The sequence below is a fragment of the Cebidichthys violaceus genome, unplaced genomic scaffold, assembly GCF_023349555.1.
Source record: "Cebidichthys violaceus isolate CVI_PGR_0920_01 unplaced genomic scaffold, fCebVio1.0.p SCAF_15, whole genome shotgun sequence".
NCBI classification, from domain to species: Eukaryota; Metazoa; Chordata; class Actinopteri; order Perciformes; family Stichaeidae; genus Cebidichthys; species Cebidichthys violaceus.
In genome coordinates this window covers 7,896,930-7,912,780 of record NW_027176318.1, presented here as the reverse complement: position 1 = coordinate 7,912,780, position 15,851 = coordinate 7,896,930, and the positions used below count along the sequence as shown (strand labels likewise).

Sequence of the window (15,851 nt, the reverse complement as noted above, 5' to 3'; positions counted from 1 at the left end):
CGGGTGTAGACGGTGTTGGCCAGAAGCATTTGTTCTTCTATCGTGCACCATGTGTTTAAAGAACCGTGGTTGGGTGTTCTTACTTCATCTCACAGCACATACGGTATAATCTTCCTCTGTCTGTGTTCTGGTATGTGTTCCACTGGGTGGACCAGCCGCCTTCTCTGAGTGTTTGCCAGCTTTGAAAGACACAGGAGTGTTGTGTTTGGCAGAAAATCACTGTAACTTTTTAGTAGCACCGGTCACATATATGTGGTGACGATGTGGATAAATTAAGCTTTGTATTTTGATCTCTTTCTTTTCCCGATGTCGTCTGTGGATCTTGTAGCTGTTGCATTGAAAGCCAGCGGTGAGGGGCTTGACTCGCATGTTTAATTCTTAAATGAATCCATAATATTTTGCAGTATTAATGTACTCTCTAAAAAACGCCATAATGTGTAAATTGATGGATTTATATTCCAACTAAACACATATAAACATTAAAGCAACTCATTTAGAGGATTGCTTGGACTTGGCAGACAGTTCTTCGCTCTTTGAGTTTCATCAATGAGAGTGTTTCACCATTTTTCCTCGAGATTGATAGAAACCACCAAGCAACAAAATAGACCCCTATCTGCATGGTTATTAGCTCTTTTTCTATTGTTTGACGTGTTAACAGTGCATTTTCCTGCATTTTAAGTAGGCAAAAGCAAAGCATTAGAAATATTGCAATGCGATTTGAACCAAATATGACCCAATCCTGATTGATACCATAGAGGGAGCCAAAAGACAGTTTACCTGCTTCACTAAATGTTCCAGGTTTGAGAAAAGAACACACAATATGTTGTGTTGACACCCAGGTTACAGGAACACACAGAGAGAAATAACACACACAGTAACACATGCACACAAGTCTGCAACGTACACACACACCTGGCAGTGGTTTGTGCTACTAGTAGGCAGGGACTCGTGGAGATTTGTCATCGTCCCGTGTGAGAGCAAAGCATCAAAGCTGCGCTCCCCTGACATCGCCGTTCTGTTTCCCACTGTTTCACTCAGCGAAGATCAAAGTCCCGCGAAATACGAGGGGATCCCCCTCAGCTGCTCGGCCCGCCATGGGACGGGCTCTGTTTATCAGCTCTCTGCAAACACACTCACTAATACTCTATGCATGCAAATGCACACTAAAATCGGTGCTGCCTTAACATGGATCCTTTGGGTAATCTTAATGGTGCACCCCACCCACTGTAAGAGCTGATATTTTTCTCTCTGATTCTTCTGTCCCCTACTAGACAGCTCAGCGTATACTTGAACATACCTGTACCTGCATCAGTCCTTTCACTTGATGATGAATCAAGATCAAGACAGAATGTTCTGCAATACAATTTTAGTGTGTTTGTGCACCTGAATCAGGTTTAAACCCCCTCTATGTTGCTCCTTTCATTCTCAGTGGAGCAGCCTCTTGATCTATATCATAGTGACATACATGCAAAGTAACCCTAAACTTAAATTAGTCCCTTGCCAATGAGAGGACCAGGGACTCATTGGCAAGGGACTCATTTAAGAAATATCTTTTTTGACAACAATTTTTATATATTTTTTTTCTCATCATAAAGACATTTTATGATCATGCATTAACAAACACACACACACAAACACACACACACACACACACACACACACACACACACACACACACATGCATACATACATGCATACAGAGAGACTTGCAGAGTCGCTGCTGTCTGCCTTGTTATTTAGTTGTTTTCTAGCTCCATCTGCTGATCAGATTGCTGACTCACAGCCACAGTTGAACAAAATTGACAGGAAGTAGACTAGCCAGATGGGCCAAGTGCTCTCTTATCTATTATGTAATTACTATACATATATGGATATCATACAGAATATGTGACAGTTTGTGGCCACTGTGCTGTTGCCTCTGAGCAGGTGCTTCAGACGGTTTATTACTGCTTTGACAGACTCAAGTAAACAATGGCCCAACATTTCCAGAGCTGTCAAACATCTTCCTTATTGAAGTTTCTTTGAGAAAGATAATGATTTGCCATTACTGTGGGAGTATGTGAGTCTAAACGCTATATATTTCATTCATGACAGCATTTTTTTGCTCACAAACCACATTTGCGTGTTTCAAACCTGCGTGCGTTTTGATACGTTTTGATGCGTGTGCTTGCAGCGGTCACGGTCAGCGTTCTCCCTCACCAGTGACGACTCCCCGGAGAAGGGTCCAGAGGAGGAGGAGGGGGCCGGGGCGGGCGGTGGCTTGCAGGACTACGCATCTCTGAAGAGGGAGGGCAAGGCCACGTCCCTACCCACCTGGAAGAGTGTCGACCGCCTGGACAACTCCAGTAAACATCACACTCACAGACTCTGTTTAATGTCAGTTAGCGAGTCAGTTTTCCTTTGGGTCCGCCTTTTTCCAGATGCAGATGGAAGTGTGTGTTCTATTTGATATTCACAATACATTGATTAAAGCAGTTCCTGCTAATATCCTAATGATGCAGTGCATAATAGGGGGAAATATTGGAAGACAGCACCACCATGTCCTTTTTAAATGTATACGACTTGCTCACGTGTCATCCATAATGCTTATATGGAATTTAACTGTGCATTTTAACTCATGCCCATATAAATAATCATCTGGCACCATAAGGGGTGTAATGATGCAGTTGTATCAGAATGGGAATGTCATTTACTTGTTGACTCCTTTATAGTTTTTTTGAGATAATGGAAATAAATAAATGATGATTGGGTTGTATTAACTGTTTCACTACGATTTCTAGAAGTCATACTAATCTGATTAAGTTCTACTTTAAAGTAAGTTATGCTGCAGCCAAACACTCACCCCTGATGGCTTAAAAGGGAAAAAATAAATGTCAGTGTTTAGGCTATTTTGGCAAAAACCTGACTAAATACACTGCTTCTGCTGTTGCTACTGTGACTCTAACTGCTGGAAACAGGAGTTAGATTCTCTAAACTTCCTGCTGTCTGTTCATGTTCTCCAGGTGCATCCTCAGTGCTCCAGAGCCCAGACGGTAACTGGATTGCTCTGCACAGCTCTCAGCTGTCTCGGCCCAGCCTGCTAACCAAGAGGAAGAGCCTGGTGTTCAGCGTGTTGGAAAAAGAGTCCGGCGTCGTGTCTGCTTACGACGAGATGGGATCCGACTCCGAGGAGAACGACCAAGGCGGCTGGGGTGCAGCGCTGCGACAGTTCCGGCGCAAGCTGTCCGATGAGACTTACTACACGGACTCGCAGCACGACCCGGAGTGGACGTACACCCAGCACCTTCCCATCACCTCACCGTCCTCTGGCCAGTACACCAACACAGAAACTCTCAACTCAGACTCAGAGGCGTCATCCGTGCTGTCGGCATGTCCTCGCAAACCGCCTCACAACCTGCTGAGGAGGAAAGGGCCGCCGGACACACACCTGCACCCTCATCACCAGCCACTCTACCACCAACAACTTCACCAGAACTTCTCTCCCTACCCACTCCACTCAGAGGCACTGGACGTCAACTTTAACCCCAAGGTGAGAAACTTTAGATTGTCTTATGCAAATATTGTGTGTTATATAATTAGATGCAATGAATTTACTCTGAACATGTGACTCAGTTTGTGCCTCATTATGCAGCAGCATGAACATGGAAAAACATTAAGTAAAAGCACCAATACTACAATGTAAAAATACGCCATTACAAGTAACATCGTGTTGAAATTGTGTTCAGAATCCTGAATGAAAACTACAGAAGCAATATGTACTAAGTTATCCTTTTCTCCTTGGCTTCTTTGACCAAAATGTTATAATATAATTACATTATATTCTTAATGATGAAATCATGTTTTATCCGCTTTATATACAGCTAGTTTTAGTCCAGTCATTCTGCTCCACAAATCTATTAAAATGTCTTTGGATCTTTGATCTTTTTGTGAATTGGATAATATCACCTCGTTGTGCCTTGAACAGCTATTTTTATTTAAATTATTGGAGAAATTTGTAGAAAATGTTTAGACATCTGAAAGATGGCAAGACACAGCTCTTCTGAAAGGTTAATATATGTTTTTTTCTATAATCTTATTCTGAAATGTAACCAGTGACTGCAGCAGTCAGATACATGTAGTGGAGTAAAAGGTACAGCATTTTCCACTGCAATGTTGTCAATTAGAAGTATAGAGTAGCACGCAAATACTTAAGTACGTGTACCTCATAACTGCACTTGAGTTAAAGTACTTGTCTGTTCACAGGTGATGGGAGACAGCAGCGAGGCTGAGGAGAGGCAGAGCGATCCGGTCAGAAGATCACGGCGACGCAGGAAAAGCAAGAGAGAGTCGTCTACAGAGCAGAACAAACCTGGAGGCCAGAGCTACGCACAGTCCATCTACCCATTAGTGCAGGTAAGATTTATCCCCTGCAGTTGTAACTATTGTTAGTAACTGACTTGAAATTCCCACCCTTGAGAAATGTAGTGTAAAACATTGTTTCCCCATTGGGAGGCAGATGTGTTCTGTGATCCAGTTCAGGCTCTCTAATCTGTTCAGCAGTTCTGTAGTTGCTTGTTACTCTTTTTTTTAAATGATGATGATTTGATGTATGCTTACAGAGTTTGTATTTATGTACCTTTGTCTCCCCATAAAAGGAAAACAGTGGTTTTCTACTCAATGCCCTTCTGAAGAGGGGTTTAAGTCAGGAAGAGTCCGTACCTGACACTATGCCAATGGCCACAGCTGCACCAGACGCCTTCAAATTAGACGCCATGACACCCGAGCCAGAGGATTTAGACACAGTGGCCCCAAATTCATTGGCCCCCAGCCCTCCAAAGCCCCACTCTCTGGCTCCAGGTTCCCAGCACTCGCCCAGCAGCTCAGGGCCAGGAGACCCTCTGGAAGAGGAGCTACGATCCAGACTCAGCCAGCTGGTCAGCCGTGCCAAAAGCAAAGACAGCAGCTCATCTGAGGAGGAGTGCACAAAGCGGCCCGCGGACAAACAGACGGATAAAGAAAGCGACGGACAGAGAGAGAAGACAAGGCCAAAAGACTCTGAAAGAGAAAGGCAGAAGGGAAGCGACAGATTAAGAGACAGGACCAGCGGTAAGGAAATAGAGAAAGCAAGTGAAACAGTGGAACAAGTGAATGGACAAGAGGTGAAAAGAAGTGAGAGACTAATTAAGAGTCCTTCAGTGAGAGAGGAAGGACGAGTTAGGGAGAGGAGGTTAGAGATAGGAGTGGAATGTTTGGAAGAGAGTGCAGATGACCAGGAGCAAAAGAGAGGAGATAAGAGAGAGCCGCACAGGCAAAGTAAGAGACAACATAAAAGAGATGTGAAGAAAGAGATGGGACAGAAAGGGGGAGCAAGACGGAGTGGATCCAGCGCCAGTTCCCCTGCTGTTACACCTTCTTCCCAGGAGGGGGTGCTGTCAGACAGCCAGGTAAGGCGAAGAGAAGCAAGTACATTAGATTTGTATCCACCACTCATCTTCTGCTTTTGGTGCCTGCCTTATGATCAATTTATTTTTCTTTCTTTCTCACCCTTGAAAACTCTTCATCCTCCCTTCTTCCTCTCTTTATGTATATGACAATCACTGCTGTCCTTCTGCATCCCTCATCCTGTGTTTTCCCTCTTTCTCTGTGCTTCCCTCTTTTTTTGGCTGGTCTGTGTGTTTGTTTGTGTACGTGTGCGTCAGGAGAGACAGAATGATTTGGAGCAACAGCAGAGGCTTCAGTTGCTCTCCTCTCTCTTACAGCAGGTGAGATAGTGGCTAGAAAGCAAAAGGATTCTATGGTGTCTTGTGCAGGATGCCATGCTTGAGAACATACAACTGTAATTAAACCTCCATCTCACCATGCATACAAACATCACACAAATTCACACACACACACACACACACACACACACACACACACATCTGTGATTAGGTTGAATGTCCCTTTTGCTGGTGGTGGTGTGTTTGTTTCATATTTTTAGAGATAAGAAAGCTCCAGGTCTTTGCAGTGCAGCTAAAGTAGCCGGTAGTTGCAGAAAATGTTGCAGCTGTCTAGACGTAGAGTAAAGTGGTAACATTTTAGGTGTTCAGCCTTCTAAATCCTGTGCTTTGCAGTGGTTTTCAAGAGTCATACTGGAAGACATCCATCACAGAAGAGCTGCAAATATCTTTCTTTTTTATTAATAAAAGCCTCAAAAGGTCAGGATGCAAAACAGCCACAGGCCCAGTTGTGTTTTGTGTGAGAAGCAACTCTGTGCTGTTGCTATAGTTATGACTTTCTTCATGTGCGTGTTTAACCGTAGATGAAGCAGACAAAGGCAGGCGGACTTAGAGTTTACTACAGTAAATTGTAAACACAAATAGCTCGAGCAAGAGTGTCCTAAAAAAGCATCTAAGTAAAACACTTAAAATGTAGTAAATCCATGTAACAAATAAAAATGACATTTTCATAATTATATGAATAGACAAATTGCATCATGTTACAAATAATTTAAACAGGTTTTGTGACTGTAGTGTAGTGAAGTATGACAAAGTGTATACAGTACACAAGTAGGTACATTCCTAGGAAATTCGGACACAGTTAAGGTCTAGACATAAAAACAAATCAGAAATTTACCACATTTCATAAACTTGATGTAGAATGTACCATCCCTTATGTTAAAAGCAGTATTTCACTATTGATATTTCCTCATAGTAAATCCAGGCCATTCATGCGCTTGTGGTCAAAACCCACACAGGCAGGTCGATAGGCCTGTAAAATACACACGCTTGGACAGGCACTTATGCGCTCACTACCTGTCCTATCTGACCTATCTGAGGCGTGTGGGTCGATGTTGGTCATTAGCCGGGCTCATTATAAGGGCTCCTGTGAGTAATGCTTCTCTTTCACAATGTGTGTATGACACATTTATTGTGATCTATTTCTGCTGACTTTTTCAGCTCTCTTTTAAAACGGCCAGGACGGCTCAGTTTGATGTGAATAAAGGAAAATGTGATGGTGACTGTGATATTTGTTGCTTTTTATGCAAAATAAAGATGGACTCTAAGTAGTTTCTAAACCTGCCCCTGATTACAGATATTTCCAAAAGCTACATGAGGATAAGCGACAAGCATGTCACACTTAAATCCACACCTAATGCAAGTGTGTGTGTGCATGTATGCATCTCTCTCTCTCTCCTCTCTCTCTCTCTCTCTCTCTCTCTCTCTCTCTCTCTCTCTCTCTCTCTCTCTCTCATATCAGCATCAGTGTGACTTCTATGTCAGACTATTTGATGATAGCCTGCTTCTTTGGCGAGGATGAGAACATCAGACTCTTACCAACTATCCATTTTTTTCTCCATCAACCAACCCAATTCAATATCTCAGACCGTCCATCTCGGCTTCTCAAGTCTTTTTAAGATCACTGAATAGTGATTTTCTTTTTTTAAGATAAGAGGTTTGGTTTGCTGCCTCTCATCTCTCACCCAATACTGTATCTTGTCCCTGCCTCTCCTGTCCCCACCTAAAACTCTTCCTTTCACTCTGCCTGTCTGGCTGAGAGAGGGATCAATACGCCTCCGATCCCACTGATCAAAGCTTCAGCCAGTGATTCATTCATTATTGAATTACATCCGTCTCTCTTCACTGCTCTTTTCTTTTCTTGCTCATTGTTTTCATCTATTCATTAAAAAAACAGCAGCTTTCTTTCGGCATCCTCATCATTGAATTATTTTTCATCAGAGGCGGCCTGAATTTGGAAACAAGCATGGATTTGGATGAACAAGCTGCTCTTATTAACTTTGACAGGCAGTGAACACAATTACTTTTATTTGTCTTGGTAAATTATCTTGATATAGTGGGAGATCTTGGCCAACTGATTTGTCCATACATTCCAAAATGAATGAACTGAGCCATTGACTTAACACTTTTTCGGAAACACGTGAACCAGTTGCAAAACAGATCATTTTTCATCTGCATGTTAATTTAAATTTTTTGGGTCTTGCTTGTGATGGACATACAATCCGGGATATAAGCATTAATCTGAAATATAATAGCTGATTGAATTCCTGATTCCTCAGACACCCAAACAACATAATTGCTATCCTTAAGCCGACTGTTTGAAATAGGCTGCAATATTAATAATAGATATTCTATTCACTGCAACATCTTTTAACTGATCAAAGCCTTAAAAAACAAGACACCGAATACACCTCCGGCTTTGTGTTTAAACCTGCTTCACTCCCTTTCCTCCTCCTCCTCCGTCCTCTCTGATGCATTTCTCACCTCCAGTTCTTTGTTCTGCACCTTTAGATTGTAAGCGTGTGCATGTAACAGAGAAACAAGTGACGAATGTGTGTTTATGGGTCACCTGCACAATTGTCTTTTACAATTACCGAACTGTGCAGCTTGAGTACGTGACGTGCTGATAAAAACACAAACCTTTCAGGTTAAAAGCCACATTAAGTTCATTTGTGCTCTTTAATTTTCAAATGGTGATTTTTAACATGTTTTTCCCCTAATGATTTTATGATGTTTAGAAAGATATTTTCTCTTCTTGTGCATCACGTCCTTTTGCTCCCAACATCCCTTAAAAGGTTTCTCAATATGTTTGTCTTTTAACTTACTAACTATATTACTGACTGCTGGACTGTGTGTGTCTATGTGTTCTTCAAATGAAGCAGAAGTACTCGGCAGCCTCTCTTTGCAGCATCACCACCGAGGTGCTGAAGGTTTTGAACGCTACAGAGGAGCTGATCGGTGAGGCAGGAGGCGAGAGCTACACCCCATCTGAGTCCATGAGTGCTTCTCCCATCTCCAACAGCTCCGAGACCCGCAAGCTGGACCAGAGGCTGACCAAGATGGAGGAGAATGTAAGGATGTTCTACCCAATAAGAAAAGGTTGTGGAGATTCAATGTTAATGGAAACTGCAGGTCTAGCTGGAACTAAATGATTGTTCTTCCCCTGACAGGTGTACCTGGCTGCTGGTGCCGTGTACGGGCTTGAGGGGGCGCTGGGGGACCTGGAGCAGTGTGCCCGCGGTATTGAGAGTGGCACCACAGACACAGAGCTGGCCTTCCTGGAGGACCAGGTGGCCACCGCAGCTGCTCAGGTTCAGCAGTCTGAACTACAGGTACTGGAAGATGTGTCCCTTTTTTCTGCAGTTGTGTTTGTGCCAAACAGACTGCAAAACTCAGTGATAGCTTTTTTTTTTAAATGTTGTATTCAATTGTGTTTTTAAATAAAGTCTGTGTGTCCTTTCAAGATTTCAAACATCGAGGCTAGGATATCAGCTCTGAAGACAGCTGGATTGAATGTGACTGTCTGCAATCATTTCTCCAAGTTCAAGCCAAATGCTAAGGTAACTCACTTCCCCAAGGGTACCCTCCAACTATCTTCGTCTGGTTTTGCATGCTAACATTTTACCATTAAGTACTGTATGTTAAGTAACATTTTACCATTTTTACGGTTTTGTGGATGTGCACACAACTTACTACCAATTATATAACTAAATCTGATACTGAATAAGAACATATTGCTGCAAGTCAGGATGATTGATGAAGTGTATGATACAGATACTCTGATTACAGCCTCAAACCCTGGACTCATCACGCCATCAAAGGAGGAAGCTTCCAGCCCCTCCACTGAAAGGTAACAAACTCGTTTTTATTTTTCTCAAAGCTTTAAGTACACACAAAGAAAACTATGTGAATGCATAAATAAATAAAATGTAATCGATACGGAACAATATAGTCTGCACAGTGAAAAACCCAAACCTCTAATTAAACAATCATGCATTTTTGAGACACCAATAGGTTAAACAACAGTAACATGAAACCTCTAACCTGTGCTGACTTATACAGTTTACTGTACATCATCAATGCAAACTCTTCTATCCAGAAACGCTGCTCAGCAGCCTTGTGCACACATGCTCCGAGTGTGCAACAAAGACAGCTGGAGCTGGGGAGTGAGACAGAGACGAGGGGACCCTTAGTTAACATCACACATTTCACACTTTGTCCTAAAAGAAGAGATTGGCATCTAAATGGATGTAAAAGTGAATACATCTGGTAAAAAGGGACTAAGTAACTGAAAAGCTCCATTAGATGTAAAGCAGCCAAATGGAAACGGGCACAGCACAGGAGGATAAGGCTGTTTTATCAACCAACAAGAAGTCTGTTCCTTTTCATGTCAGTGAATGGCCTTTTTCTGTTGGGGCTGTCTTTATTTGCATTTCTGTCTCTTTTCTTTCTTCGGCAGCATTCATACAATAGCACTGATTCAGGGTGGCTTTTTCAGCACAGCTCCAAAGACAGACAGCAGACTGGACAATGGGGCAAAATCAGTGACCAAGACATGTAATCATATCATTGATTCCAGCTTCGCATGTCCTTTTTGTCAGTCCATCATGTGCAGTACGCTCAGAATTTATGACTGGGAAGACTGTTCTGCCACTTAGATAATAGTTCATAATGGTTTCTCTTTTTCTGGACAACCTACACTTTTTGCTGGAGATATCTTTTTAAAAGTCTGATTTGCTAAATGCTGTTGTTTTTTTTGTTTTTTTTTGCATTTCAGAAAAGTTGGAGTCCGAGCACCAGGTTAAAGTGTTTCGGCCATAGTTACAGTCAGCAGCACAACGAGTCCCTCAGGGCCGCTTTCAGAGCCCCAGGGACGGGGGCCCGTCTCATCCAGTGCCTTGACCCAGTGTCCGCCTCCAGCTCCAGGCCAAGCAGGGGCACAACACCTGCCCTGTGTGACCCACCAAGCACTCAGCCCTCAGCCCAGGCACGGTACCACGTCAGTCAAATGCCTCACAGAAGAGATGACTGTCTCTTTCCTTTTCATTCTCCATTTTCTCCTCCTCCCCACGCACATAATATCAAGCAAGGATGACTCAACAGTCTGTGCCTCTGCCTTAAACATCTGCAAACACCCCTCATGACCCAACCGAAAAAAGAATATCTGTACAGACAAAAATAACTCTTAATTTCCTTTTTTCTATCTGTTTGCAAGAGTATTGTGATTTACTGTATAATGAAGACGTGGAAAAATCATGTGAAACTTTCTGTGATTCAGTGGCCCAAAAAGAGGCTGAGCCGTGTTTTATACTGCATCTTCAATGAAATGTCATGAGGAATCTCATCATACTGTAAGCCGCTTCAGAACTCTTCTGGGTGATTCTGCGTTTTCACATACATAGTACACACACACACACACACACACACACACACACACACACACACACACACACACACAGCCAGCAGATGGCAATCGTGATTTGGGGAGCTATGTTGCACCTTTTGCCATTTTAACCATTTTAAGGATTAATTTACATACCAGAAAACAAGTGTTTAGATACACAAAGTATCAGGGCCAAAATATGTTTAGCTAGATGGCAATAATGGAACACAAAGCACACTGTTGTCAACAGCTTCAGAAAAATAGGCAGAGGAATAATTTTGGCTTAGTATTTTTACCAAGAGTTACAGGAGAAGAACGATACCACAGTAATGTCTCCACAGTGAATATGTAGCCTGTTAGCTTATCTTAGCATAACGGCTGGAAACAATAGGAAAACAGCTAGCTTGACTCTGTTCAAATAGGTAGAAATATTAGCCAAGCAGCACTTCTAAAGCTCACTGATTAATCTATAAAATGTTTTGTTCAAACTGTACAAAAAGGCCGATATTGTTACCTTCAGAGAGAGCCAGGCTAGCTGCTTCCTCTTATTTCAGTCTTTAAGTCTTTAAGCTGAGCTAGTCAGCAGTATTTGTAGTGTAGCTTACAGACACAAGAGTGGCATCAATTTTATCATCTAATTCTCAGCAAAAAAAGTCCAACTATTCCTTAAATAATAATTATAAAGATTAACTGGAGAAGTGCTCTCCCTTTAATTAGAAAAGGAAAACAACTGATCAGTGTACACACACACACACACACACACACACACACACTACAGCCTTAATGTGGAAGCTTTCACATTGAAATGAGTCAAAATAAGTTTTGAACAACAGACAAACTCTGCGAGACACAAGTCTTTGTTTGACATTCAGGTTTGGTCTGACAGCCTTCCCTCGTGCAGTATTCTTCAACCCAAAGTCATTTTCTTTGTTTATTTTCAAAAATCGTGGCCTTTTATTTGAACAAAAAAGGTGTTCTCATGTTTCCCCTTTGCCGGGTCATGTCCGAACTTTTGTGTTACATTCAGATAATCTTGTAAAGATTTTTACATAATGAAGTCTGACGGGCTATATAAAAAAAAATGCCATGAAACCATGATTTTGTTACAAGCAATTTATTTTTGTACTTACTGAACATTTTTATGCAATACCACTGAAACAAGTACTATTGCAAATTAAAGGCTTTATTCTCTCCTCAAAGGAGCCCTCCTCAGTCAGTCCTATCAGACTCTCTCATGTGTGATGACTCAAAGTGCTTTCAGTGTATGCCTGCATTTACCATTTGATATTCCGCCAGTAATGACGATGGTAAATGTTACAAAAACATGGGTGACAACAGGCATTTTTGGAGCGGCTTGTACGATTCATACTGTATTTGTACTCCTTAAACACTAGATTTGAGAATACTGCCTTTCATTTTTTGGTTCTTTTTCTTTACTCTGTGACCACTTACATTAGTCAGAATCTCAGTTAGCCATGCATGGTTGTCAACGTTTTTGCTGTGGCAGAGCAAAGTTGGATTTCCTGATGGACTGCTTGAACTAAAAGGTGTGATCTTCTGTATGAATGCTCTTGCCCCTTCTATTGGTGACCTTTTCATCCCAGTCTTTCACATCTCGGGTTTTGCACATTGATCCTGTACTTTTGTCAATCTTGTTCTGCCGGAGGTGTTGATGTATAAAAGCATGTTTCTGGTTTTATCAAAATGTATGTAAAATTTCCCACGAGAAGCACAGCCACAAGGGTCCAATCATCAGTGTCCAGTATTTTTCTAATGTAAAAAAAAATATATTATCTCATCACAGAATTTATTAATATATGTATATGTGTGAAAAGATGGATATGATATAGAATAATATGTGTATTGCCCAATTATAGTTGACCAATCTTTCAGTGTTGTGTGCAAGAGACTGTGTATAATTGTCATGACTTGTAAGGCTGGATTTGGACAGGAAGTCTAATTTAATATGTAACTGTGTCCCAGATATTCACACAGAGCTAAAAACAGATCTCGCTTTTGTTCCTGTTTAAATCCAGTGTGAATGACTACGATGAGGTTCACTGTGCACAGATCCACAGGCAGGCCATTCACTTCAATGGGCAATCGTTTGTTGCAATCCATATGTTGGGGAAAATACTAACAAGCAAAAAATACAGTTTCTCTATGTGCCACAGTACTCCGAGACAAAAAATGTATTATGAAATGAATAAAATTTGCAAATGTAAAGCTTTCCCTTTTTGAAAGAAACTTTGTTGTGCACCTGCAAATACAAAGTGACGAACAGACATAATCACAACATCCTGGTTTATTAATCAATATAGAATGCATTTTTATGTACAGATATCAAGGATCCTATCAACCAAAGCCTCATAACAGACACCAGAGAGAAATACAGGTAAGAGCTAGAGCAGACGAGTTTATAACCTCAATCAAGATTTTAAAAAATGAAGACACTCTAGAGTTTGTAGATGCAGGGAGTAGGACTCGTTGTCACGGTAACCAATCCCTGTCCTCCCCATCCAGCACTTCCCCGAGGTTCTCCTGGTTTCTGAGGCTGTTGAGCACCAGCCCTAACGTCCTGAGGACAGGCTGCACCCCTCGGCTGCCCAGAGCCTCCACGCTGCTGTGCCTCTTCCCGAAGCGCCCGATGGGTCTCACCCCACGCCCCACGTACCAGAATGGGTCTATCTCTGGACCTGGACACCACACCAAGAGCATTAATGGAGCTAATTATGATTACAATATTAACGGTTCACTTTTGAGTAACAATGAGTCCATTATGTGTTCCTGAAAATCATAATTCTTGTTACCATAGGAAAAATATTGGTCCATACATTCAAACTTTGTTTGTCTTTAGTTTCTTTTTTAAGTGTTAATATAGATTATTGTCTTCATACAGTGTGTGAACATAGATGATTTTTTAAGCTGATTTGATGCATTCAGGAGATGGAGAAATGATTTTAAAGTCATTGTGATATAAGTACAAATTAAAATGTATATATTTACTGAGTATTAATGTAGCATGCCAAAGTATATAGAAAATAGTGTAACGAAACATTCACTCTTAAACCTCAGTTCAATGTAAAAGATTCAGAATACATTAATATGCACATATGACCACTACATAATACAAATAAATACAGTAATTTGTAACAAAATAATACACTAGGTAGATTACATGACAAACTAGTGTACCATAAACTGGGCATAAGGATATTCCTCATTCTAAGCAAACTAAATTGTTGAGCATCTCTCTTTAAAACAAATAGCTAACTGAATGCAGTAACGACTCACACAGTAGTCTATTGACTACATACTTCACTTCTAGAAGTTAAATCAAATAGTTAACAAGATTAAAGAAGAACAATATTTTCAAGCATTTTACAACAAATTAACAAAAAGTAGAAGAAAGTCACTGAACTCACCACTAAGAGCCAAAAACAGACGATACACATTCTGCATATTACATGTCTTACCCTTGTTCTATCTGTCTTCTTAAGCCTCATACATCTCCCTCAGGGTTATAATAAAGACACAAAACCACGTCTTACTTCTGTTGTCGACATTGTGAACAATGTGGAAGTCGTGCTCCACCGTGGTGCTGTGAGCGCCGCTGAAGCTGGAGGAGACGAGGAGGAGGAGCGCCAGAGCTGCAGGCAGCCAGCGGCTCGTCAGGACGCAGCGCCGGACATCAACCGCTCCGCACGGCAGCATGCTGTGGAGTCTCTCAAGGCACTAGAGAGGACGGATGGACGCTGGTCAGTAAAGTATCACACACCGTTTAGGGACACTGAAAACAGAAAGACCAGTAAAACAAAGCCAGGAAAAAAAAGCTGAAACTGATACAATTAGACTTTAAAATATATTAATGTCAGAGTTATTGTAGGAAATTATTTATGAGATGAAAAAATATCATAACATAGGATTAAGTCATTTAAGTCGTATTACTAGGCACCAAAAGCTTATATAGTAATGTTATAATAATCTCAAAATACTAGGATTGAAATACACACTATTGTTACCATGAACCATAAACCCATTCACCACATTGAACAGGCTACTGTGGTGTAGCACAGTGACAAATAATGTGTACAAAATAGTCAACACAAATTTACCTGGAGCATCTCTCCTCAACAAAAGCACATAATCTATTGGTATCCTCATTATATTTAATACACTGAATATGTCAGGCTGTAAAAAAAAGAAGTCATAAAACAAAAGAATAATGTAAACCCCACAGAGCAGCTCCTTACCCTGAACTTTGGCAGCAGGCTGAGGTCAGTTGGTGGAGGTCTGAAGTCGTTATTGTTGAGCAGGTGTGCTCCAGCTTATATATCCATGCTGCTCATGTTGTTGTTGGATGATGAATCAAGAACGTCAGTCACACACAGTGATCCCAGACTACAGGATGCATCATCCCCCCTGCCTCCTCTCCTCCCACTCTTTAAAACTCCCTCATCGTTTTGAGAAAGGAGGTTTAGTTTGGGAGTTTTCCTGATGTCTGTCACGCAGCAGAGCAGTCCATCAGGAAGTCAATAACACACGGACAACTTTGAATTAGTGAACATGGGGAGACCCGCCACCCCAAGTAGGTCTGTCAGACTATGGTGGGTGTTTTTTGATGAGCCTTTCATCAATCAGCCGGATTACAGGGGGAGATGCAGAACATAAGGAGCCATTGCAAAAACCCTGGTGAATTCTCATCACCAGAA

General features: G+C 41.5%; 2 protein-coding genes across 4 annotated transcripts in view; one reads left to right on the top strand and one right to left on the bottom strand.

Annotated features, from left to right (window-relative positions):
• myripb (myosin VIIA and Rab interacting protein b) overlaps nt 1–13,359 on the top strand; it is a 100,727-nt gene extending 87,368 nt beyond the window's left edge. For 2 of the 3 annotated variants that reach the window (XM_068709794.1, XM_068709795.1), the window contains exons 9-17: nt 2,174–2,345; nt 3,003–3,529; nt 4,243–4,392; nt 4,635–5,423; nt 8,636–8,827; nt 8,927–9,088; nt 9,221–9,316; nt 9,546–9,606; nt 10,534–13,359. In XM_068709794.1, the coding sequence (XP_068565895.1) occupies nt 2,174–2,345; nt 3,003–3,529; nt 4,243–4,392; nt 4,635–5,423; nt 8,636–8,827; nt 8,927–9,088; nt 9,221–9,316; nt 9,546–9,606; nt 10,534–10,577 (2,193 nt within the window). In that variant the 3' untranslated portion in view covers nt 10,578–13,359. The remainder of the gene's footprint in view (nt 1–2,173; nt 2,346–3,002; nt 3,530–4,242; nt 4,393–4,634; nt 5,424–8,635; nt 8,828–8,926; nt 9,089–9,220; nt 9,317–9,545; nt 9,607–10,533) is intronic. The other variant, XM_068709796.1, reaches the window with a different exon arrangement.
• A 91-nt stretch (nt 13,360–13,450) lies between these two features.
• On the bottom strand, nt 13,451–15,477 carry prlh2 (prolactin releasing hormone 2). Its single transcript, XM_068709491.1, has 3 exons — nt 15,393–15,477; nt 14,691–14,929; nt 13,451–13,835 (listed from the first exon to the last, which is right to left on the bottom strand). The coding sequence occupies exons 2-3, from the start codon at nt 14,851–14,853 to the stop codon at nt 13,630–13,632; spliced, it is 369 nt and encodes a 122-aa protein (XP_068565592.1). The 5' UTR covers nt 14,854–14,929; nt 15,393–15,477; the 3' UTR covers nt 13,451–13,629.
• Between the last annotated feature and the right edge of the window lie 374 nt (nt 15,478–15,851).